Source organism: Nothoprocta perdicaria, unplaced genomic scaffold (assembly GCF_003342845.1).
Source record: "Nothoprocta perdicaria isolate Ctin4 unplaced genomic scaffold, notPer1 scaffold_31, whole genome shotgun sequence".
Lineage (NCBI taxonomy): Eukaryota > Metazoa > Chordata > Aves > Tinamiformes > Tinamidae > Nothoprocta > Nothoprocta perdicaria.
In genome coordinates this window covers 739,305-765,822 of record NW_020455544.1, presented here as the reverse complement: position 1 = coordinate 765,822, position 26,518 = coordinate 739,305, and the positions used below count along the sequence as shown (strand labels likewise).

The window sequence follows — 26,518 nt, the reverse complement described above, 5'->3', positions numbered from 1 at the left end:
TATGACTGAAAAGTTCCATTATTGCTTGCCAGCTATTAGTTAATCTTCTGATCTCACAGGCATTGACATAATTCACTAGAGAATTTTGATTCTGTCATCTCACCAATGGGAAATGTTTAGAACTTGCATTGTAAAATTGTCATCAAATTGGATTTTGCTGGTTATTAATATGACCACTGTTTCTTGTGGAGGAGACAGCTCGGATAATAATTGAGTAGTTCATTCTTGGCTAAACACTGAAGCTGTTGTTTGCCATTAGATTCCTTGCCTTTCAGTGGCATTTTTTTTGTTCCACAATGAGCTTTGTCATTAATGGGGAAAATGAATATTATATTATTTCCTTTCCTGAGTGGCCTTTTCAGTCTATCCACATCTTTATCAGATCATGTGTTTTGAAGTACAGACTGAAAGTGATTCTCCATTCTTCTGAGAACCAAACCATTTTTCTCCTATGTTGCATTATTTGGCTCTTGCATAATGGGGTTGCTAAGAGAAGCTCTTTCTTTGGAAGAGTTGCAAGTAGATTTCCTCCACTTCAGATGGAGCTAAGTTGATTTGTTGCAGTTTCAGAGACTCTGTCTATTCAGCTCCTTTCCTACATGCTTTGTTTATGACTCTTTCTAAGGTATATTTTTCTTTATAATGGAAAGCATTTCATATGGATAAATGCATTTGAAAACCAGATGTCTTAAATAGCTGGCCCATATCCTTTTTAGTAAATAATCTCTACTGAATATCAGTCTCTTTGTTCAGTTCTCTTTTTATAAAGTGATGGAATTTATTATCTGTGTTGTTTGCTTATTATATCATTTTAACTTTGTGAGACCAGCAGTCTCATTGCAAATAAAACAAATGTAAATGTTCTTTAGGACTAGAGCACAGCGTAGTCTTTGGGCATGGGGGACATTCATAACTGTCCTTTGGATCGATCATAAACTTACAGTGCATGAGAAGTAAACTCGGACTAGAAGAAGACCCGGGAGTGCTGCCAGTGTTCAATTTGCAGGCCAAGGCAGCTTCTGTTAAGGCCACAAAGTGTGAAGAGGGGCGAGATGCCTGCACTGCAGCCTGTTGAGCTGTGGTTGATCTAGGAAATTCCACGCGGGGCAAGTTTAGCAAGGCTTCCCCTTAGGAAACCACATAGATTGTTTTCTTGAGCATCTGAGGGGGAAATGCTTTGTTTTAAAGGTACTTTAGGCATCTCAGAAACATACAAAAAAGATTCAAGGACACTTTTCTGTCTGATTCTTTTGCTCTCAGGTGAGTTCCTCCCGAACAAAAGAGATGAAGGTGGGAACGTCACTTCTTACTTTTTTATACTTCCTGCGCACATCAAGACACCAAATACTCATATGGTACGAAATACCCTTAAAAATCCTTAGACTCTAAAGTCCTTAGACTTTAGACTCTAATTCTTTTAAGAACCTAAAGAAAGCAAATACCAAAGTTTGTAGTGCCCGTGTGTAACACTTAGTTGCATTTAACTTTTAATATTACAAAGCTCCTGGGAAGATTTTAGAAAAGTGAGACAATCCAGAGGTTTTTACAAGGTGAAATCATAAAGATTTGGGTGCTGGGTGTGAGTTGCACTGACAGCAATCCTCAGTGCTGCAGTTAAGTATAAAACTAGTTCTGAAAGGTAGTTAGAGAACCAGCCTGTAATTTCTGCTTGACGCAGTGGCAGGAGGGTTGAATGTGCAACCAACTGGGAGCATCTTCTTGTGACTGCAAGATGAAATAGTATTCTTATGGAAGAAGAAGGAATAGAGGACAAGACTCTGCAAGAAAGCTAGTGAAACTGTATCTGTAAAGTTGTCTAGTACAGGTTTTCAGGCATAGACCTGAGACAGTTTCAAGGAAATTTCATTAACAAATCAAGATATGAAGCAAGTAAAGCTTTGCGGAGGGCAGCAGTTTTAATTTTCCCCTTAAGTCTTAGAGGCATCAGAATTACCTTTTGTTTTAGTCTGAATGCTGCAATAACTTAGGAAACATTATAGAAGAGCTGTATCCTGTGTAAGCAAAAACATAGCTGTAGGCAAGTAATGATCTTTATTAGAAAGGAATTTTGTTTGTTTATCAGCAATTGTCTACTCTGTTATTGAATCACTATTAGCCATGTCCTCCTTTCCACATTCCCTGTTACCCTGAGGAGGGCAGAGCTTCCTTCCTTAGAGAGAGTTTCATCAACTCTGTTCTACAGGCTCTGCTGCATTGACCATAAACCTTCTTTGCTTTGTCAAGGGAGTGCAATAATGCTGCCTGTCTGCAAATAAATCTTCTCAGGCAGTGCACTGAGAAACTTTAAACTGTCTTGGTATTTGGCTCGTAGTCTACATTCCAACTCCCGTGATGAGAATTTGGAAATCAGTGCCCCCTGACAGCATACAGTCCGTAGCAAGGTATATTTTATGTCTTCATGCCACCCCCAGGTGAACTTCCTTGTATTGGAGGGTGCTTAGCTTCGGAATGGAGCAGTGAGGCAGTGTGCATATTTATCTCACCACAGGTTTCGTTGATGAGCAACACGTAGCCTTTCCAGTTATTCTAGTACAGGCAGAGGTCTAAGGATGTTTTTTAAGATGATTGTTGGGAGGCCACTGTTGTGTTTGTCTAATTAACAAAACAAACTTTGCTTAACATTAGTTTGATCCAGTTTTTGTAGGCACGGAGGCCAGTTTGAGGTTCTGGGATGACTCTTGTGGGTTACTATTTCTTTACAACCCAAGCAGTCTTTCTCCTGCCAGAGAGCCTAGTTGTGCCTGCCAAGGGACAGGAGTTGGTTGACACTACTTTTCTTCTCTTCCTGCTGCAAGAGGGTGAGAAAGCACAAGAAGCGTTGCCTACTTGTGCTGCCTGTCAGGTTGCAAGTGGAGGAGGAGGTGTTTGGGAGAAGCAGTTTTTCTCTAAACAGCCATACTCCCACCGTCTCCGAAAAGAGAAAAGTGACAGGCTAAATGGAGTCATCTTGTGGACTAGCGCTGACTCGTAAATTACCTGCTGGAGCTGCTTGACTTGGCTGAAGTAGCCAAGAGCTATAAACTTAAATGTAGTTGCTAATGGATTAAGCCGGTGCCTGTGGGAACTGTTCATGGAAAAAGTTGGTTTGGCCTCCTTATCTGTAACCTTTTTTTTTTTTTTCTTTTAGAAAGTGTGGAGATGGAAAAGTTGGGGTTATCACCAAGGTTCTGTAAAATCTCTTTGCCTAAACAGTTGGGGTTTTGTAAAGGCACCTGGATTTAGGAGGTTGGCCCAAAGCAAGAAGCCTGCATTTAGATGTTGTTGGAAGTGGTGCATACAGCCATCATCTGAAATGATTAGCTTAAGTTAAAATGAAGTTAATTCTTTGGCTTTTCAGTAGATCTAGGAAACAGAACAGGAATAGTATAAACAGTTTCAAGACATATGATTATGATTGGATTAAATGCCTTTGAAAGTATTTTTGAGACTTCAAGATTTATAAAGGTGGTTTAACGTAGCTGAGACATGACCTTTTCATATAGATTCACTTACGACTGACGCCATGGTTCTCCTGCTGGTGTTTGAAGTTGAGTATAGATTCTTCTGAGGCAGGTTCGGATAGCTCAAGGATATAAAGAAAAGAGCATATTTTTTCTTGCCTGGGCCCTTTAAGTAGACTATCCTCTCAGCATCATCTGCCAGGATTAGAGGAATGGAGGATGAAAATTAGCTCAAAGATTCAAGAGAGAAGTTGAAAGAGGAAGGAATGTGTAATTTTTATATTAATAAATATTTAACTTAAATGCCTCAAATATCTTTTCTTGAAAATGTTACACTTTAACATAGCCTTACATCTTTAAGGAAGGCATGAGTAATAATGACAAACATCTTCAAAAGGCCCTACCTAATTGTCCTATATCAAGAAATTTCCTTTTATCCACCAGCCTATTGTCTACAGTTCATAAAAGCAGTATCTGTTGCTTTGAGTTCCCAAGTTATTAACTGACTAAACCAACAGTGACTAATAGCATAAGCAATGCTTTTATTCTGTAAGTGAATAATATTTTTGTAGTTTTTTTCATTTCTTTCAGTGGGGAGGATATGTTCCTTCTGCTTTTGGTATGTAGGACTTGTGAAGCTCATAAGTTGGATCAAGGAGCTCCAAAACTCACCAAGAAAGAGCCAAGTGCACTGCTGGTTATTACATACAGATAAAGTGAAGGGAGGCAACAACTCATAAATATCTGTATGATAGGCAAAAAAATCTGCTGCTCTGAAGAGACATGTGTTGCGAAAGCTTGTTGAATGTTAGGCAGAATGAGAAACAGCTTTTTGGGGAGAGGAGGAGGCTTGTTTTTCCTATAATGAATGAATTATTGGTGTATCATACCACCAGCTACAGTGGAATCTTTATTTGTTGGCTGTCTTTGAGAAAACATCCCCTTTTGATTTAAAGATAATTTTCTTCTTCAAATGAATTCCTGTAGAGGTTCCCATGGTTAATGCTACACAGGAGTGCAGCGGACTAGGTAATTTGTAGCCAGCTCTTCTAGTTTATAAACCACAGCTTTTTTTTTTTTTTTTCTTTTTTTTTTCTTCCTCCCCCCTCTTCATTCTCTTGCATCATGTTTTATCTCTGACTTGGACCTCATGTTCAGCATAGCTTTATTGCCCTTACTCCGAAATACTTGTTTTTGGAGGACTCAACATGGACTCTTATGGTCTGGGTGTAGTCCTCTCCAGGCCTCAGCTATCAGCACCCCACTAAGCTTTGCTCTTCAGAGGCCCTGTGGCCTTCCTTGTGCTTTGTCCCTACTGAGGAGACTGGCAGAAGCAATCCTCAAATTCACCTTTGTGAAAGGACTGTTTGGGAGAAGTTCTCTGCTCTCGCTTGTGAGAATCCTTGCAATTAGCATAGTGAGATTTTTTCCAGTCCACAAGTGCTGTCCCTGTGTAACGAGAAGCTGTTTGGGGGGGTTATCCTGTTAATAAACATACATTGGCATTTTCTTTGTGCTGCTTAGACTTTCCACGAGAGTTTGAGGAGCCTGGCAGAATAAGGGTAATCTAAGTATGCTAAAAATTGTCTTGGAGACTCCTGGTCAGTGCTCGAGTACTCAGGCTAGATGTGTACAGTGGGCCAAGTGGGAAGGACTAAATCCTTCCCATAGTCACATGTCCCAGCTTGTCTTGGGAGCACTTGACATCCTGGGTGTGCTCTCTGCAGGGGAACCCCTGGAACCTCTTCAGCTGCGCCTGGCCCCCTCTCCTCTACCTTCTCACAGAGCTCTGCTGTGCCCTGCTTAGCTCAGTAGAGCTCTAAGCTTTTGAAACACAGAAGCGTCAGGCTTCCTGTTTCCCTCAACAGAGGGGTGCACTTGAGGTTGCTTCCCGAGTTTTGACAAACTCGGGAAAGGAAGGCACAGGGAGAAGGCTTGGGTCCCGGAGCAAGCGCCTGCCGCGCTGTTCTGAGGAGGGCTGCACAGCAGCATCAGCGTGGCCCAGACACGCCGGCTCCGGGCTGGCGCTGGTGGTGCGTGTGAGGCGGCGCCTGCGCTCCGAACCCTGCGGCCTGCCAGGATGGCTCCCGCCACAGTCCCAGCCCGGCCCCGGGACTGCCAGGGGGCACGCCACCCTGCACCAGAGCACGGTGCCGCCTCCTGCGCCTTTATGATCCAAACTTCTCCAAAGAATTCCAGAGGCTGGTTGAAGCCTGCAGTGTTTTGTATGAGGCGTTTCAAACTCGAGGCGGGGGAAAATACTGGAATTTCAAATGTCTTCTAAATTTTAATTCTCACTTGTACCCAAACCAAACCTAACTCCAGGTCAGCTGCTGTGCAACTTTTCCTGAGAACTCAAAACCCTGTTTGACCATATTTAAATAAGGGTTGCAGTGTTATGCTGGCTTACTGTTTTTATCCTGTACTATCCTGGTACTGTTCCAGTAAGAGCACTGGTAGATGCTCTAAAATAAACTGACTAATGCTTACCTAGTGAACTGAACCTTGCTTCTTAAATTTGCACATGTTAATTTTATGATGTAGATTAACTTAAAGCTTTCTTAACATAGTAAGAACTATTTGGAAATATGTATTTCCATGCTTGATTGTCTCTCTGTGTTAAAAACTTGTTTTCTGCTATTGTTTCTGCAGCAGCAGTTTGCAATGTTTCTGCACTGTTGCAGTTGCAGGGTTTTTGTTTTCTTTTGTTTTGTTTTTTTTCTCCTCCCCTGAAACAACATGTTCAGTTTGGAGACTGTTGATCTGATTTTTGGTACTGGCATACATCAAACAGAGTTTGGCTGCAGCCTGCAAATTTCTGAAATTTCTGCATTTGCTTCAGAATAATTTTCATGATGGTGGAATAAAAATAAGGGATAAAAAATTCGAAAGCACTTGAGTACTCAGGGATGTGACGTGTGTGTGTGTGTGTGTGTGTTAGGGCTTAGACTTCTGCCTTGCATGCTTCTGCAGTTTTTGTTCTATAGCTTGCTTTATTTTTTCATTTTTTGCTGCTACTAAAATGACTTTTCTAACTGGCTGAAGAAACCTAACCCCTTGCTTTTTTTTATTATTTTTTTCTTCAGGCACTCAGTGTTACTGAAACTCTGATCAAACCTTTGGAAAAATTTAGGAAAGAGCAGCTAGGAGCTGTAAAGGTTTGTCCCTTGCTTTTGTTTATGAAAAGTTTATTTTCTCTACTTATATGTCATTATTGCAATACAATCCATTTGGCAGCTACATACCTTTGTTTTTATTTGATGTGTTCACACTTTTTTTCTTTTGGAAACTTGCTTCAGAAACAAGTGGAAAGTATGTTTCAAGAAGAAAGGAATGTGTCCTTTCCTTCCTCTTCCTTATCTCTTCTTATCTCTTCTGTCTGGAGTTTGAGAAATACTGCTAACAGCTTCCTCTTATTTCTGATGGCTAACCCTATTCTGCCTTATATTTGCTTGCAGTTACACAGTCAGATGTTGACAAATACTAAGTACCAAAGGAGCTTATCTATATGCTTTTAGCTTTGCTGCTTTTCTTGCCTCCTGTAAAATGAAAAGTGCCTTTCTTTCTTTCTTTCTTTCTTTCTTTCTTTCTTTCTTTCTTTCTTGAGTAGAAGAAAGTAGAGGTGGAAAGACTAAAGATATGATTTCAGTCAAGGTAAAGTTTTGGATGAAAATTGTCACTATACTGCTTATGTTTTCCAAAGCCAAAAGTGAACTTCATCAGAGAAAGACTGGCTTTGCATAAATATAATAAAAACATAAATTCATACCAAATTCTTCCAGTCATACCTTCCTTCCAGTGAGAGATTTAAGTGCTTGTAAAAAGTTAAGGATAGCTGTTGAGCACTGTCTTCTGTTCCAAAAACTCATACATTTTTAAACTACTGCTGTGCACATGTCACTAGCAGTGATAGCTAGGATAATATTTCAGTTACAGGAGAGCTAAATATTTTGACTGTATCACGAACAAGTTAGAGCTGAATTTTTCAAGCAGGTTTTAATACAGAAAACACTTTCTGCAATATTTCACTGAATCATAAGAAGTTGTAAGGGAGCTATGCAGTCAAAATATCTTTTCCCCCCTTTCTCTTCATGTGTTTTATGCTTTTACTTTTCATTCCAAAAGGTAGCTTTTCATTTTGCAATATGATCTCTCTGGACAAAAGGAAATGTTTCTGCAATAAAAACAATGAACTTCAGTTGCCAGTTTCTTTGGTTTTATTTTTTTCATGTTGTTGGTTTGAAAATAAAATTCCTACTGCTGCAACCACCACTTGAAAGGCTTTTGTGTTCTGTATTGAAGGCACAAATACATTTTTTTGCCTCATCATAGACTAAAATATATATATATGAATACATACATATATGTCTGCGTATTTAAAAAAAGTAAGAATTTAATTTCTGTATTCATGAATGGAGAGTCCTCTGATCATAAATGATTATGATGCAGTAGTACAATGATCTTTGTTTAATTTCATGGGCTTTTGAGAAATGTAGCAGAGGTCCAAACAACACTTAAAAAAAAAGGAAAATCAAGAGTCCTGCACTTCAGTCAAAGTGCAAGATTTTAGAACTGTGTGTATATTTTTTTATATTTTTTTATATATTTTATTTATATTTTCTTTTAGAACTGTGTATATATATATTTTTTCCAAGCCATAACTCCTGTTTTGTGATTTTTTTTTTTTTTGATGGAATTCTCAGTGATTTTAAATATAAGTGTTGCTTAGTCCTGGTGCATATATATACAAGTTCTCTAAAAACATTTAACTCTTAGCTATTTAATACAGTTGAAATACTGTCATGGAAAATGTACTGTTGCATCGTTCCGAAAAATAACTTACAGCATCTAGTTGCAAACTCCATCTGGAATAGTGTATGATCTTTGCTCAGGGAAAAATTTACTCTCTGTTATTACAAAATAAAATATGAGTCTGTTGCCTTAGATTTTACTGAATCCTCCTTCTCCGACTGACCTATTTATGAAGTAGTCTGAACTGGGGAGGGAGGATGGGAGAGAGAGAGGCGTGCCTTGGTGCTGGAGGCTGGAGCCTATTGATTTACCCCTTGGTTAAAGATATTACACATTCCATTAGGGATTAGATCAGTAAGAGTTTTGCTTTTTCTTGTTTGGGAATAAACAGCTCTCCTTTTTTCTGGAACATGCAAATATTGACCTGATCAGTGGAAATTATGCAAATATGAGTCTTTTTTTTTTTTAAATTTCCCTCTTTTTTCCTAATTGCACGTGTGCTGATATTTTTCTTAGTCATACTAACATCATATGCATGTTGGCGTATTGCCTTGTTTCTCGATTAGTAAGGATTCTGGATTAATAAGGCTATTGTAGAATGCCCTCTTCCTTTTATTTATTTATTATTAATAAAATGCTATCTTAAAAAACCCTTAGCCCAGGAAATAAACTGTTTTATCACGTATTATACATTATAACATAATAAAAGTGAAAGATGAAGATGGGAAAAATAAGAAGAGATGTCTGTCACTAGAGTTTAATCGGAGCGACCTTTAAATTTGTTTAAGAAAAGGCTTGCAAAGGTATTTTTCTTTGGTTATTGGAACTTTGATAGTTCCTGTTATCTTAATTTCTGGCTCAAGGATAGTTTTAAACAAGGAATAAATAAGGAGTTTTTCTTATGCTTTTATGTATGTTACATAAATGAATGTTACTTTATTTTTTGTATAGGAGGAAAAGAAGAAGTTTGATAAAGAGACAGAGAAGAACTACAGTTTGTTAGAAAAACATTTAAATTTATCAGCTAAGAAGAAAGAGCTTCAGTTACAAGAGGTATTGTGTTGCTCTTTCTTTTTGCATGTTACAAGCTTTTGAGTAGATAGATATGTTTTATGCAAGTGCAGAAGCGGCATTCATTCATGTAAAAAGAAAGATCTATCAGAAAACTCTGGCAAAATCTGGAATTGCTGAATTTGGTGTGTACTCCTACAGTTTTCTGAACGTGTATATTAAGTACTGAACATCTTGTTACCTTTTCAAGTAATTAAGGCAGTAGCAAAGTGTAAGTATATTATGGAAAAGCTCTACATTTCTACATGCCATACTATGTATGGCATTTGTATTGCATTGTACATACTAAGTACCTCAGGTTAATGCTTGCTTAATGCTAACAGAAGCGAGCCTTCTCACACAGCTTTTTTTTGTACTATTTTTTTCCTCATGTTTTGAAGATCTGTTTTTCTACTAAAGCTATGAAGAAGTTTGTTGATAGTTTTTAATTTAAAACAAATCTGTTTTACCTGACATCCCTTCTTTCTCTAAGGATTTATTATACTCATCCTTATTTGCAATAGCTTTTATTTCTGGAGCAACAGCAAATATGTGAGAAAACGGCAAAGAAATCTTGCAGTTATTTGCTGTGGACAGGAGAGATTATTCTTTTTTTTTTTTTTTTTTTTTTTNTTTTTTTTTCTCTCCTAGCTCTTTTTATCTATGAATGTCTTGTGCTATCAAACAATTGATATGCTCTTCCTGCCAAATAATACACACCCATTGGCATCTCTTGTAAGGGACTGTCCGTAGAATTTCCTAGGAACTTGAGAACTCGCAGCATTGTTGAGTTTCACTAGAAAGTTTCTTCCGTGTATTGTAGTTGCAACATAGGCCCTGGTGTGCTTTGTGTTATCCAAAAAAGTAAACAGCCAAACAACAAAAAAAGGAAAATTCGTATGGAAATAGGCTGATCTGTGCGTGTTCTGGTGTCCTACGAAGCCCCATTTGTGATTGTGCTCTGTGGCTACCCTTCAGTACGTTATCTTGTTATAAGCTTTGGTGACAACTCGGATCATTCCTGCACTGTGATATACAGGATTCATCAAAATGCCTTGGCTTTTTGAAACTGAGCTTCTTACATGCACACATCAGTGTGTTATTTTTCTAATGCCACTGCTGTTATGGCTCCTTAGCCACTAGCAGTTTTCTAGTACAGAGCAGCAGCAAAGCATGTCTTAAGACAAAGTGTCTTAAAGCTAATTTGATTTGTCTACTTAGAGCATGGTAGTCAGTGCTGTGCCTGAGGCATGTATAAGAAAATGTGTGTGATGGTAAGTCTGGTCCTTTCACCTAATGCTTGTTTCTCCCCCCGCTTTTGGGGGAAAGAAAGTGTAGAAGCAAGGCATCTGAAAGAGCAAGGACCCTTTTTTATTGCTTTTTCCAAAGGATAAGTTTTTTATCACATTAGGGTATGGCTTTATTCTTTTTCTTTAATGTATTTCAGTAGTGGTCTCTACTCCATTTTTGAAGTTTTAGAGTTCAGTGTGGGTTCGTGTACTGTACATAAATTATACAGAATTCCAATGTTTGTGTCAGGATGTGAACTACAGCTGAATAGAACCAATGATGTTGGCATTTCACAAATGCTGACATGCAACTAATAACACTGCACTTTTCCACAGAATATCAAATATTTTAAGCTTATGAAAATTTCAGTAAACTTTATGTTAGATTGTGGGCTTGGAAGGGAAGGGTTTGCTTGCTCATTTTTTGTTTTTCTTGATGATTAGAGGGAGTACAGGTGGGAGGAGGGCATAATAGCATAAAGCAAGCATTCCAGTTCCTATGAACAGTAGTTATTCTGGTTATAGAGTAAAGCTTCCCCCTGCCCTCTCCTTGCTTTCATTTGCAGAGATGATATCTCCCTTTTCTAATGGAAGGTGCTGTTAGCCCCTCTCTCTGTTCACACAAGCACCTTTTTTGTGGTATTAAATGAGCCCCCAAGTACTTAAATGTATTTGGCTTGCATTCCATTGCGGGGGGAGTGGGGGAAAGCTTGAAGAAATATTACTAGGTCTTTCTCCAAAACTTCAGCCTCATGCATCAAATCAGCACACGCTGTCTCATAAAAGGAATGCTGATGCCATTTGCAGGGTTAGTGAGAAGACCTGTTTTAAAGGAACAAGGCTGCAGAAGGTTATCTCGTGACTTGTTACTTGTTTACTATGTATGTGTCAGTTCAAAGTCACCTGTAAAATGTCTTTGGAACTTCATTAGCTCTGTTCTATGCACAGGCAGACAACCAAGTGGAGCAGAACAGAAAACACTTCTACGAGCTGTCCCTCGAGTATGTGTGCAAGTTGCAAGAGATACAGGAACGGAAGAAATTTGAATGTGTGGAACCTGTAAGTACCTGTGAATTCGGTTTTTAAAAACAAGGCCTCTGTGTGTAAAGAGGAGCAAGGAGGAATGTGAGTGGGCAAAAGGCAAGGAGATAAGTGCTGCTTTCTGAGGCAATGTATGCAACTGCATAACTTAAAGGAATTTAAAGCAGTCTTTTTAGTGTGCAGACCCATGAAAGTTCCTCATACAGACACGGTTAACCAGACAGGACAGGTCTTGGGTAATTACAGTTATCTAAATCCATTGATCAACATCTATTGATGAGGAAAAAAAAAAGAAAAAAAATATGAAATCTTATGCTGTGCCTTATGCTATACCACCAAAAAAAAAAAAAAAAAAAAAAAAAAAAACACCCACCTTGATTAATGGTGTGAATTGGAATAGAGGGTGGCAAATGATAGTAGTCCAGCTTCTGTTTGTTTTCTTTTTCTAACCACTGAAATGTTATTCTTGGGTAATGTAGAAAATCTTTTTCAATACACTGGTTGCTCATTGCAGCCTTTTAATGTATACCTGCATTTCACTAAAAACTGCTTAATATCAAGGTGGTCAGAAATGTTTGGCCCTAACTCGGTTTGAGTCTGTGTACAAAGTAAGACATTTCATTAGATTTCAGTGAAAATCATACATGTACCTACCAGACTTACTTCAGTCTCTGAGAAGAGTTTGCTCTAAAATTTTCTGAAACGAGAATTAGTTTTATAATATAAATGTAACTTAATGTTTATATTACATTAATTACACAATTATATGAATTGCATTACAGTGTAATACTGACATAAAGGAAGAACATTTTGTAAAAATGGTTTCTATTCACTTGTAGTCCGAAGTCTGTGTTTTTGGGCCAAGCTATTTGTTCTAGTAAAATTATTTTAATATATTAATAACAGTAGTAAAATATATTGTCCCTAGTCAAACTGATTGGTCACGAGAGCTGTATGATTAATATGGGCTATTACTGTATGAGAAATTGTTAAAATAAAATTCTTAATAGAGAGTAATCCATTTAAAATATTATTAAATAGTGGAAAATTTTATAATCTTTTTAAAGTTTTTCTCTTAAATACTTTTATTGATTTGGATTCAGTAATTTTTTAAACTTTTTGAATCTTTTTCAGAACTAGAAGAGTGAATCCTCAAGTTTCTAAAAGACATTTTTCTTTCTCTTTTTGAAATCTTTTCCCTATAGATAAGTAATTTGTGTTTGAAGTTCTCATTAGAGATTATTTACTACAAAATCAAGTAAGATGATATATCAAGTGAGGTGGTTTACTAAAAAATTATTTTTCCCTGTTATCTACTTAACATGTATTTTCTAAATCTTCATCTTTTGATAGGCTGAAAATGGCATATAAGGGATTTTCAGCATTAGAAAATCCATTCTTTGCTTTGTTCTCTTTAATAGAAGTGTTCTGTCCATTGTCACTTGCTTCTTTGTAACATCCTAAAGCAAACTGAAGAGATGGGCAGTACTGTACCTCACCCTGTTTCTGGTGTGTTATAACTTTTTCTGTAAAGCCAAAAGACTGAAATCAGAAACTTCAAAATGGATCATTTTCTGGTTCTGATGGAAGGTTATATTTTCATACAAAAAGTAGTGATGAGTAAACCTGCTGCAGGGGAAGCTTCCTGCTCTACAAAGACTGTTTGACTCTGCTACAGTGGGTAGAGGAATTTTTTCAGCATGGTCAGTATTGCGGAGAGATTTGACTTAGAAAACGGTGACTACAAGACAGAATTACCATTGTCTCCTTTTACACAAATATTTATTTCAGATATTGTTAGTATTAGAGCAACTGTGAGGTTTCTTAAAACACTAAACACAATAATCCTGCCCTTGTAACTGGAAGTTTGCCTTGTAACAGATATTTTGTTTTATATTTCAGGTGTTATCGTTTTTTCAGGGTTTGTTCACTTTCTATCATCAGGGATATGAACTTGCCAAAGACTTCAATCATTACAAAATGGCCCTACAGATAAATATACAAAATGTAAGTTGGGCTATTCTATTTACTCATTTATTTTGTTTTTGAATAAAAATATGCACTTAGGTACTACATCTATATGAGTAGTTGAATTGCTGATCGTTTTAGTCCACTGCTTGTTAACTTTGGGAGTATAGTGCCATCTTCTGGCTAATTAAATATGACCGAACAAATCACAGCTAGCTCCAGTAAGCTCTCTTTTGCATTGGATTTTTCCATTGATGATGCAAAACTATGCAAGGTTATGTTTAGTGTAAGAATTTCACATCTGTCTCTTCCCCCTGCACCTCCTCCTTCTCTCCCCTCCCCCCCAAAAAGAAAAAATCAACAAAAAAAAAGACAAAATTTGAGTTCCTGAATAGCTGACTCTCTCTACAAGTAATGTGATTATCTTATGAAAATCAGGCCTCACTGGCTAGATTTCCTCCTGTGTTCCCTCAGCCCTTGCTTGCTAAGTGCTAAGTTCAGTCATTGTTTCTCCGTTTGGTGCCCAGCCCTATGCAGAGGTCCTTTCAGCTTTGACCATGCTTCCTTGACTTGCAAGCAAATCTGGGCTCCTCTCAGAAGGAAGGCACAGCCGTGCAACAGCTGTGCAGCCTGCTGAGTAAGCCAGGCTTTGTCTCAGTGCAAAAGGAGGTAAGAGGGTGATGGTGAAGCAACATCCCTTTGCTATCAGTTAGCCAGGCACTCTAGACAGCGGTGCAAAAACATCCACAGCCTGATGTGCTGTTCTTGGCCCAGCTTGCCTCAGGTATTCAGTGCTCCTAAGGAAAATTCAATATAGTAAAGTAAAATAATTAAGAGTGTTCTTTGTTGGGCTCTTAGGTGAGAGGGAGCTTTGAAGAAGTGATAGGTGAAGTAAGTGATTAGAGAGGTACATCTGGAATTTTCTGAAGGTTTCTGGAGAACTCCATCCTACTTTTCCCAGAACGCATTTTGAATACCTCCGTGTGGACACAGTGCGTAGCAAATAGAGATGTCATCATTCTGAAGTATCTCAGCCAGGAGTGATCAGTGGCCACATTGGCAGGTTTAGGTGTCAGCTGTCTGTCACTAGCAATTCTGGTATTTGTCCTGGGTGCAGAATAACATTTTAATGCAGTGCTTTTAGGCAGTTATGAAAAAGAGCTTGGACAATAGTTTGCAGGCTTGGAAATGAGTTTTTGTAGGGGAGCTATCTCCTAAACTTGCAAGCAGATGTGACCTGAAATTGAGAAGATTAATGTGGGAGAGCTGAGAGCAGTTGTTTTGCCTGAGGTTAAGAAAGCAAAGAGTCTCATCAGCTTTCCTTCTAAAACACATGGGTATGGGCTTCTCTGACCAACTTGCTTGGACTGCATTTGTGCTTGTGAATAAATGCCTTCCAAGCATAAATCTGGAATCCGCATGTACAGATGGCTAGCCAAGCACATACTGTTAGCTGTCTGTGCACAAGAATGGATACTTGTTTATATTCATGATATATTTGTCTATGCATGCAACTATATGCTTTTCCTTTAAAAAAAAAAAAAAAAAAAAAAGCCTGAGGCACCATTTTCAGAACCTTTAAGATGTTTTCATAAAGCAGTAGGATATACAAACATGCCCCTGGAATTGCATGCTTTCCTCAGAATACATGCACCAACTGGGGAAACCACCAATCTGGAATTTGAATGTATGTTTTCAGTTTGCATGCTTTGGGTAAGCAGTTGTACAGTGCACACAATTTTTTTTTTTTTGTCATACTTCTGCATTTGTGTGATTATATGAATAGTCTCTACATGCATAAATTGTTGGTGACCTTGTCACATTTTTCTTCATAGCCGTAGAAAATCCTGGAATTCCTAAAAATCAATAAGAATGTCACAAATTAAGTCAACACCTATGGTAACATTTTTCTAAGAAAGCTGGAATATTCAAATCCAAACTCAATTTTGAATTAATTTATATCAATCAATTTGAACTAATTTTTAATATTTAAGTACTTTCTTTCTGAACAAGTCAACACATTGTTTAGAAATCTGCTCTGATATCCTTTGTATGCCTTCCTCAGTTACAGCAGCTGATTTCTAAAAGACACAAAAAAATTGAAGAGGAAAAGTGTATGGAAATTTTGTGCTGACTAAAATGTCCCTAACCACTTTCTCATTTCATAAATAATTGTTCTTATAATGCCAATCTGCGAGGCAGAGTCAGCTTTTCTTCCGCTCCCTCTACTAACAGGTTTTTGCCGTCTTTTCTTAGACGAGAAATCGTTTCGAAGGAACAAGGTCAGAGGTAGAGGATCTCATGAACAAGATCAGAAGGAATCCTCAGGAACATAAAAGAGTAAATCACTTCACAATAGAAGGCTATCTTTACGTACAGGAAAAAAGTAAGATATATTTTTATATTCCAGTAGTGTCCATAATGTGCATGCAGGCGAGATGTATTTCTTCAGGTAGCTTGAAGGTGCTAGGAGCATACATTTTTTTTAAACAGTGCTCTGAACAAATGTTTGAGCTTTCTAAACGCAGCATTACACAGAATCACAGAATCACAGAATATTCAAAGTTGGAAGGGATCTCTAGAAATCATCTAGTCCAACCTTCCTGCTCAAGCAGGCACACCTAGAGCATGTGGCACAGGACAAATTACCTGAGCTCATAAATTAGTGTGGTACTGCAAGTGTGACAGTTGTAAGCAAAGGCAAGTGAGCAAGTACTATTTGATTGAAGGGTGTATTCATTATTACTTTTATGTCCTAATGACCTTCCTCAGAGTTGTGAAATATTTGCTGTTTAACAGCAACAGGAGTTGTCAAACTAGTCTGTAAAAATTGAGCTAGTTTAGTGTGATGAAATCAGCTGTCATTTCCTTGATGAAGTGATGTACTTTCATTACATGCTGGAGATTATAGGGTCAGATAAACCAGGCTTTATGCTGGGTAGCCAATGTCAAAAATCTTACTCTGCAAATGTATGCCACATGTCATACCATGCCAGTACTTCAAACAATTGCAAATCCTCCTCACTACAGCAGAAAGGTCAAATAAGATACAAAGCTCTTATGTCTCAAAAAATGACTATGGCCTCAACTTGTTATTTGTAACAACAGTTTTTCATAAATCATGTATTCTTAGAGATTAAATGGGACTGAAAATGTCATTTTGGGAAGCAGGTGAAGGAAATGCACAAAATGCAAATAGAACATGCTAGGTAAGGCTTCCATTTTTTTGTAGGGCCTGCCCCCTTTGGCTCCAGTTGGGTGAAGCATTATTGCACCTATAGGAAAGAGACAAAGAAGTTCACAATGATTCCATTTGAGCACAGGTCAGGGGGGAAAGTTGTAAGTATATTTTTATATTCTACACTCTGTATTTAAATAAGAGGAGGTATTAGATATTCTTCTCTCTGCACTACCTTCCCCTTTTCATGCAGTTCAGTCTGCCATTTAAAGATGTTAATCTAAAATAATGGAATATGTTAACAGATAAGAATTCAGCAGAGTTTTCAATTGCTTTGAGAAGACCAGAGAATATGTGGCAGTTAACATGCATTTTTTTCACCATTTACAATCTGGTTTATCCATGAGTTATTTAACTTGTTAAAGTATAAATCAGATTTAGAAATTTCCTTCTTATCTTACACTCGCAAGTCAGAATTTTCTTCAGAGACTGATAGATGTAATTGCTATAAGAGCTACTGGAAAAGAGAATTTTAAGAGGAATATACTTTATACTGAAAACTGAATATGATTTCAGTTATCTTCTAATATCATCTAAAAAATTCGAGATTTGGTGCTGTGGTCTTTGTATGCCTTTAATTCTACTTGAAATAATTGGGAGTTCTAGACAGTGAGCACCTTCAAAGATGAAACATTAAATGGATGCATTAATACGGATGAAATGCATTTTGTTGCAAGGAAAAAGATATCCAAAGCTGGAAAATATTCTTGACTCAATATCTCTGTAAATGTAGCACTCTGTCCTGTCTTCAGATTTGGTTAGAACATTCCATTGTTGCAGTTTTATCTGGGTATTATATCCCATTAGTCTGAGTGGAAGAGAGATGGCTTTCATCATTTTAAGGACTCTGTATGTATGTATTTAATTTGCAAATATATTGAGTTTGAGAGAGTCTGTAAAAATCTTTAGAGAACATGCCATACTGAAAATTAGTGGTATTTGGCTTCCTTAATCATTTCCATACTTTTATGATTTTTTTTCTCCTACTGTAATTGTAATAAGCTGTTTCAGGTAGTGTGGTACTTGTGTAAACGTCTGGCATTCTAAAACACTATTATGAAGCTGTATTTTTCTGTATCAGAAGAGCTCCCCTTTTGAAACCCACGGTGTAGTTTCTCCTTTAGTGAAAACCTCCTGTGTCTGAAGATGTTTCATAAGACCAAAACTAACTTAATTGTACAATTAATCCTGATTTAAAACTGATACAATTCATACAATAATCTGTGAATTCTGTTGCACATGTCAGTTTCAAGTGTAGCTTTTGCCGTAACTTTAATGTAGATTTATCTTATTGAATTTGTATCTCTGACTTGCTGAAGCTTCAATTACTTTGTCAAGCAAATCTTTCTTTCCACAGGGTGATGAGGAGCTCTTCATCCTTACCAACTGTACCAAAAGGAATACAGACACTATAGACAGACGATTCTGTTTTGACTTAGAAGCTGCAGACAGGTAAACTGATGAAATGCGCTAGAAAGTACCCGGAGGAGATAACTACTAGAGTTTTGCTGCTGTGCATATTTTAATGCTTTTTTTGGTGGCCGAAGAGAGCAGCATAGGGTGGATTCTTTTCATGGTGCCTTTAAGTCTGCCAGTAGGAGCTGATTACCTGAGAAGCAGCCAAACACTGTCATAGTTTACTGGGTTTTACATCAATTATCTGTAGCAGGAGCAGTGAGGATCCATATTGAAATGTGCCCATTGTATGAGAGAAGAGAAGCAGAGAATAAATACATAGTACAGATTTAAGATTTTTAGATAAAGTGGTTTTAGTGATAATATTATGAACTGCTGTTATCATAGTGAAGAAATTACTTACCTTGGCTTACCTTGACCTGAAGCACATATAGCTGCCATGGAAAGCTGCGCTCACAGTGGATAATTCAAACAATCGTGACCATGTCATATTATGAGTGTGCTTTCCAAAAATGTCATGTTGATACTTAGAGATTTTTATGCTCAAATGAGAACTGAGATGGTTGTTCCTCTTCCTTTATATCCTAATGTTTATGGCTCTGTGCTCTGAGGATGCCAGCAACTTGGCTCCATCTCGGGAAAATATGTGCTGTTTCTCTCTGTTTTTAGTACGCTGTCATGCTAACTGGAGGTAAACTTAGAAAAAAAATAAATCTTTTTTTTAACCAGATAACTCCTTGGGGTATTTTTCTCTTCAGAGTGATTATGCTTTTATGGTCATGATGGTTGTAGCCCAGCATTGGGAACTGACCAGTTTGTACTGAAAAAACTTGTGGTTTAAATTAGATATACATACGTGCTGGAAATATTGACAGGCTGAGTAGAATGATTTATTTTTAATTGTCAGGAAACTAATTAGTCAAATAACCTGTTTGCTTTTAACTTTCCTTGCTTTGTATACTATGCTGAACCACAGAATTACTCTTTTTTTTCTTTTTTTCCCCCCTATTATACAAATACAGAAATAGGTTTATGCTGTTCTCTGTTCACTAATCCCTATATTTTGCAGTAGCCCATCCTTGTTCTTTTAAAAAGTTGTGATAGGGGGCATGTTTAATTAGGTAGTGCATTTCAGGCTTTTTTTGTATATAAAATATTTACTGGAAAACTGTAGTCATTTGTGTTACTGCTCTGAAACTAAAGACTATACATCAAATAAATTGAAATTAATATTTGACAAGACATTGTTTTTGTTACTTATGAATGCAGTTATTCTGTGTGGTTGGTATTTTTGTAGACCTGGTATTCCCGTGACCATGCAGGCCTTTTCTGAGGAAGAGAGGAAGCTGTGGATGGAAGCCTTGGATGGAAAGGAAGCTGTAAGCAGTGTTCTTTATGTCCACTAGTAGTGCAACGGTAGCATTCCTCCCACTCCCCTCCAAATCAAATCATGTTTGTACCTTAATATATTAGGTTTATGTAGCTCTGGAGACAGTGAATTTAACAAAGAAATAATAAAGTCGGAATAATACTCAGGATAGATGAGTAATTCAGTAAAGCTCAGGCTAGATCTCTTTTACTCTGGTAATGAGGTATTTTTCATTATAATGACAGGCATTCATTTATATAAATGTTTGCCATCGCAGTGATCCTAGGAGATTCTGTGGTATATGTAATATAGGTATATTCACTTAGCCTTAAGCTGGTATGCTGCGTACCAGGGACAAGACTTGCATGAGTTACTCATGTGGTATTATTTTCCTAAAACTAGATCATAAAATATGTGTCATAGGGGCTTAGGTCGTACCTGAATTTGCTTAACTTGTATTTTCTATCAAGAAATGGGACTGAAACACAGAATTAGAACATAAGGAGTGAGTTATTCTTACCATTGTAAATATTGTGTTGGTCCTGCAGACCAAGAATAACGGGGTTTTCCAGTCAGTGACAAAATTATTTTTCTCTCACAGCTATTGGTGGATTTTGGCAATAGGTTTTATTGGCCTCTGTGTCACAAAAGGTTGTTTTAAACTTGCAAAGGTGTATATTGACTTCACTGGCCTCCCCAGTCAGGCTAAAACTTCTAGGAATGCCGGGTAGTGATGTGTGCCCAGGCTGCGTTCAAGCAGTTCACAGGGATTTCAGTGAGCTGTGGGAAGTCAGCCAGCAGAGGAGCACAGCAACATGAAGCACTTAAATCACAACCAATTTTAGAGGCTTATGAGCAGGGTGGTTCTGCTCCCTTAGGAACTGTGTTTACTGAGAACTTTAGAAAAATTTCACTCCATATTTAATACTAAAAAAAAAATCATGTTATACAAATACCAATGTAGATTTATGCTAATCTCTCTTCAGTAGTTCCTGCAGTTACCCATCCTTGCTCATTACAAAGCTTGTAATAGGGAAGTTTTGTACTGCATTAAGTGCCCTCTCTGGGCTGTTGTTGTTACTTTATGGCAATATGTTTTAGTTATAAGCAACTGGATTCATGCCTATTTGTCATTAAGAGGCATTTAGTGTCTTGTTTTTAATTTCATAAAAATCTTAAGAAAAACTTGCTTTTTTTTTTATTCTTTCTCTGTTAGTTGTTCATCAATTTGAATAGAGCAAATGCAAACCAGGAGGGAAGTAAGTATTTAAACTATGATTAAAACTGATTATTTTAACCTTTCACAGTTGAGAAATGCAAAGGTGGAAATATTTATGTGGATCCAATGTAATATAGAGTTCAGAATATACTTGTGTGGATTTTGCAGTTAATGGATTTTCGTAACACAGTTCAGTATGTACACAAGAACTGTAGTACTGGACACAGGCTAGGCAAACATAATCCTATTCTTTTGGCCAACTTAATTGTTCCTTGAAGTGGTTCCAAACCGGGTTTATTTGCAAGTGCATCACAATTTCTTAAACCAGATTGTGTGTACACATTGGTTAGAATGCATAAAAATGGGTTTAAAAGCAACCACAGCTGAAAAAAATACTGAATGCTTGTGTTTGAAATCTAAACCATAGTAAGGAAGAAGAGGGGAAAGAGTTTTTTGTATTTTTTTTCTTCTAAAGTTAGGCCTCTTCTGTTGGCAAAGTATACAAGTGGAAAAAAAAAACCACTTTTTCTCCTTGTGTTGTCAGAGAGTTCATGCAATCCTTTTATTGATGGATGGAGCTTGATTCTGGTGTTATTAATAGAAGTTTTGCCACAGATTTCTGCTTAAGTGGTGTAAGATCAGGTCCCTAGGAGTGGAGGGGGAGAAGAAAAGAAAAGCCAGATGGCTGGGGGAAGGGCACTTTTACAGCATAAGTTTTTAAATTAAGTTTTGATGTGAAGAAAAAGAATAAGATAGGGACAACAAAGGAATGCTGGACCACAGCTGTTGTCCTGTTAATGCATCTGTTTTTATGTAGTCAGATCATTAACTGCTGTGAAATGATATACATATGTGCCCTGTATCTTTAGTGTGGGAATTCCTTTGGCTTTGGGTAGGACTCAGTAAAAGCCCTGCTGTTGCTGATCATGTTTTTCCATCATAAGTACTGCTTTGTCACGTTGGATGAACTCTCTCAGATGTCATTGTTGCAGTAAATATTGTTAAATGCCATTTTGTATCTGCCAACATATGTACCTAATTAGAGATCCTGTTCTTTGAAGACTACTGCTATGAGCAGATTCAGTGAAACCACTGCCCCAAACTGGGCCTTTACTTGTGTTAGGTAGGATGGGAAAGGGAGAAAGGAAAATTTCTCTAGAAAATGGGGTGAAGAGTTCACCTTTCAGACTACTTAGCCACACAGCTAATGCTTCTCATGCAAAACTGAAAAGTGTTCAATGTTGTCTTGGTTTTCTTTTTTTCAGTAAAAGATATGTTTGCAATGGTGTTTGGAGCATTTTAAAACTATTTTCTTCTTGTAGGTGCACAATTGGATAAGATAGGCTTCACCATCATCAAGAAGTGCATCAGTGCTGTTGAAACACGAGGTAATGATCAATGCCAGCAAATGCTCCTACTTGTGGAGGGTGACGAGTAGCTGATCTGCTCTTGGAAGAAGGCCCGAGTGATCTAGTCTCTTGTAGATCTCTTGGAAAGACTTAACCCTCTAAAAGTAAAACCCTTGATTACACTGAACAGTGCAGGAGCTTCCTTCTGTCCAGTCCCAGCCTTTTCTGTGTGCCTGTCTCTCACAAAATGTGTTTTCAAGAAGTGCTCGGAAGGTACTGATGGTTCCTCTCTTAACAAGGGAAGCCCATATGGGCACAAGGCTGCCAAGTAAAAACCCTTTATCTTGTAAGCAGTGTCTGTACCTTGTCCTTGCTTGTACAGAGACTGTACTTAATTTTAGTATTCCATTCATTGGCTTTGAATGAAGCTGCTCTGTCTTGCCATTCAAGTCAAGAAAGGACGGGACCTAAATAGACAAGAGAATAAAAAAAAATATGATATTGCAGCCTCTTTCCAGAGGCAAGGATGCTTATGTTACATGTCCTTCCTGACCCTCATAGCGCTAGAGGTGGAGGCAGAAGGGAAAGGAATTATCAGAGTAGTTTTCAAGAGAGGATTTGACTTGTAAATGTGGAAGGGCTCTGTGTTACAGACTCCGTGTAACTGGATGCTGGATAAGACCAGTGTTTGATACAGCTCCCAAATGGGTAGACAGCAGTCCTGGGACAGAGATACTCAAATGCAAAATAACCACTCGTTCTCAAGGGCTTAGTGCACTTTTTATGGTATTATACATGGAGATCCCTGGGTTTTTTTTGGTTTTTTTTTTTAAGAGAGAAGGAAATAGATAATTTGTTATTGTATATTTGTAAGTGTGCTAAAGAGGTGTTGAAATTTCTTGGTGCGAGTTTTTGTACAGGAATAGTTTTTTAAGATTATTTTCATTTTTATGCAGAATGTTTGCATGTTTGCATTTTTCTTTGTCTCATTGATCAAGCCTAAATGAAATAGTTGGATGAGATAAAGATTGATCACATTTCCTGTTAATGCAGAGTCTTGCTTATTAACCAGTATGTTCCATGTATGTGCTTACTGTATAATTTAATTAAATCAAGAAGCCTTTATGGTATTAAGAATCTAGCATATAAACACAAAAAATTATCTGCAATCCTTTTTCATGCCCTTTTTTTTTTTTTTTTGGTATGTATTAAAGATGTTCTTCTAGATTAGATCTTATTCTCTCTCATGTTCTCTTGCTCATTTTCTTCTTTTGAATATTTGCCAGATTTTCCAAAAATGTACAGTGAAACTTGTCTGTGGACTAGATAGGGCAGATTTTGTGCAAAGTGTGTCGTCATGTAATGAATGGCACATGTAATTTCATGTAGTTCATGTAATTTCAGTACACATAAATATTTTTTTCCAAAGATTTCAGGAGAAGGGCTTGGTAGGCTATTTTTCAGCTTTAGTAATTCAGCAATCCACCTCACTCTGGTACAACAGAACATGATTTGGCAATAGTTTTCCAAGCAATTGTTGATGATTTTCTATTTAGTGATTCTGAATGTAATGTTAACTGCATTAGAAAAAGAAAGGGACTTTGTGCATGAGACTACCTGAAGCTGAGACTCTTATTCCCAGAGTATTGGGAATCGGGATCCCAAAATCAGGAGTTTCTGTTCCCTGTGATGCTGCAGGACCATGTGTTGGGCTCAACCAAGCAAAGCTTGGGAGAACATGTAACCCTTTGCCTCAGTGAGGTTTGACCAAAGAGCTGTATGCCGAGGAAAGTCTGCCTTTCAGACCTGCAGTTTTTTTTTTCTTTTTACCTATACTTGCTCTTCAAGCATTTTTTACTTGATTATTTTACTTGAATGATAACATATCAAAGTTATGCTCAGCAGAAGAAAACAGGACAGATGCCTCCTCAGAGTTTTTGCTTGCGTGCCATGCTTTTATCTCTTGTAATCATAATGGGTGTGAGGTTGGCGTGGGAGGAAAGAGAGGACAGTCTAGTGTGGGTGGAAACTGAGAATAGTCTTGTCATGTCATTGCAGAAAAAGTCTGGTATTCAGAGAGAGAAGAGTATAACAGAGATATTGAACATAAACTTGTCAATGGCTGGACAGTTTTTCTCAGCTACACTCATTTTTATAAAGCCAAGGAGGATATTATTTTTCTCTGAATGAATAGAAAAATCAAAGACAGTATCTCAGTTAAAATGTACATTAGCTTCTGATTTTTTTGCCTATCCTTTGATTGATGGGAGATGCTGAGGCATCAAAGCAGTGTTACGCTGAGTCTGTGTCATGCACAGGAGCACAGTTCTGGTTGGATTTGCACCCAAATTTCCTGTCTGATAGCTCATTTTGGGATTCTGTTTTGATTGTTCCACTGTATTTACAAATTTTCACTTGGAATAATGCATCGGGGTAAAGATTTATAGAAGCACGAAAGACCTATTTGCTCCAATAATAAAGAGTTTGTATGTGTTTTTCTGTGCACCTAGTTGGTTGTATGTTCTTTGGACATGTGGTAGTTCAGCATTTCTAGGAGTAGCATTTGCCTTTATTTTAGAATTACAGAATTAACTGCCAGTCTCATCTGGGGAGACAGATGGCAGCATTGAGCTGTCGTTCTGTCTTTCTGTCAATAAAGCAGAAGTAAGATGGTGAGGAGAAAACAGAGTCTTTTAACGGAAACAACCTGGTATTACCTTGAATTGTGCGTGACACAGGTGACTGTTCCTGTATTATGAAATTTGATATAAAAAGTTACATCTGCAGAGCTATTAATATCCAATGTTGCCACACGCACAATGCCAACCAGCAGGTAAGCTTGCCTGCAGACATATCCTACCTGCAATACTGTAAATTATTTAGTTACAACACTGTGTATTTTTAAGCACATTTCACAAATCATTTGCGTCTGCCAGATTGTGGTGCTGGAGAGGCAAACAATTGAAGATCATGTATAGATGAAGAAAACTGCACTGCAGGGTTTTGCTGCTCAAAGTTGCTAATAGTGACTGGTTGAGCCAGCAATCCCAGTGCCTGAACCTGTCAGTGTTTCAGTCACTGGTAAGCTGTTCCTGCCATTCCTTGGAAATGAATCATCTTGTCAATTGTGTTCTCTAAATGCAAAGCATTATCAGTCTTTAATGTGCTGAAGATGTGAACTGTGCAGATTAAAACAGAAATAGAACTGTTTCAGTCTGGTGGTGTGTTTTATTTAAAACATCATGTAACATTATATCTGAAGGTGTTCTTTAAAATGTGTGGAAATATCAGTTCTTTCTTGAACTTCTTAATACCTATTAGTAAGTAGCTGTTTGTCTTTCAGGTTGATGAATTTGAATCTGATTAGTTATCTGATCATTACTAGCATGAACTCACAGTTATTGCTGAAGCAGTCATTTCAGATGTATATCCCATTTCTTTTAATACCAACCAATGAGCTTCTGTGGTTTCGTCTGAATTGTTTTAGCATGTATGTTACAGATGCTTGGGGTCTATGCAGTTTTGTACTTACTTGTTTTAATGTTAGAAGGGAAAGAAATTGATATACAGTCACGAACTGGAACTTCTAAGATGATCAAAAGCTGAGAGGCGTGCGACTGCAACAGTGTTTGTTCAGCTTTTTAGTTTCTTGCATATGCTGCAGAAGGCTTCTTCGGCGGAACTAAAGCAGTGGTGAACATTGTATAGAGAAGCCTGGTGTGTTTCGGCAGAGCATTAAAGGTCTTGGTGTTACTTTTGTACACAAATTTTCTTGGAAACTTATGAGAAATTTCCAGTAAAGAATAACTGCCACCACCAGTCCAGATTCCTAGTGCTTCCTGGTTTGGAGTAGATTAAAGACGAAGTTTTTCTTTAGTGTTGGCAATCCTTAAGTGTTGTATAGCATGTCATCACACTGCTGTTGTTGGAATCTTTGGAAGACTTATTTGGATGGGTTGATAGCTTCATATTTTGATAAGAATAGTCTTGTGGCCACATAACTGTGTTTGTGGTTCTTCCTTTGCACACAGCTGGGCTGTGGGCATGCGCTAGAGCTATGCTTTTTGATGAACATAGATGAAATACTGGAGATCTGATTTACTCGGTGAATTTGAGCCAGCTTTGAACAGGACAGCATGTTCATCGTCAGAGTCAATGTAATAGCAGTGGTGCCTGCATCCTGGAGAAAGAGCAGGGCCAGTTTTGCTCAGGTGGAGCTGGGAAAGCCGTTCTAGTGGCTGGGGCAGAGGGCTGAGCTCAGTGCACTAGTTCACTGAAACCTGGGCTGGATGAGGAGACCATAGTCCACGTGAGGAAGAGGACAGAGAGAGAGGAAGGAAGAGCTGGAGCGGACTAGGCAGGAGGA

At 37.7% G+C, this 26,518-nt stretch overlaps 1 protein-coding gene across 1 annotated transcript in view; it reads left to right on the top strand.

Annotated features, from left to right (window-relative positions):
* ARHGAP10 (Rho GTPase activating protein 10) overlaps positions 1 to 26,518 on the top strand; it is a 122,838-nt gene that overhangs the window by 33,816 nt on the left and 62,504 nt on the right. Inside the window, exons 4-13 of the mRNA XM_026042645.1 lie at positions 6,548 to 6,619; positions 9,165 to 9,266; positions 11,501 to 11,611; positions 13,496 to 13,600; positions 15,818 to 15,947; positions 16,794 to 16,900; positions 18,157 to 18,251; positions 19,513 to 19,594; positions 20,801 to 20,843; positions 22,126 to 22,191. Of these exons, the coding sequence (XP_025898430.1) occupies positions 6,548 to 6,619; positions 9,165 to 9,266; positions 11,501 to 11,611; positions 13,496 to 13,600; positions 15,818 to 15,947; positions 16,794 to 16,900; positions 18,157 to 18,251; positions 19,513 to 19,594; positions 20,801 to 20,843; positions 22,126 to 22,191 (913 nt within the window). The remainder of the gene's footprint in view (positions 1 to 6,547; positions 6,620 to 9,164; positions 9,267 to 11,500; positions 11,612 to 13,495; positions 13,601 to 15,817; positions 15,948 to 16,793; positions 16,901 to 18,156; positions 18,252 to 19,512; positions 19,595 to 20,800; positions 20,844 to 22,125; positions 22,192 to 26,518) is intronic.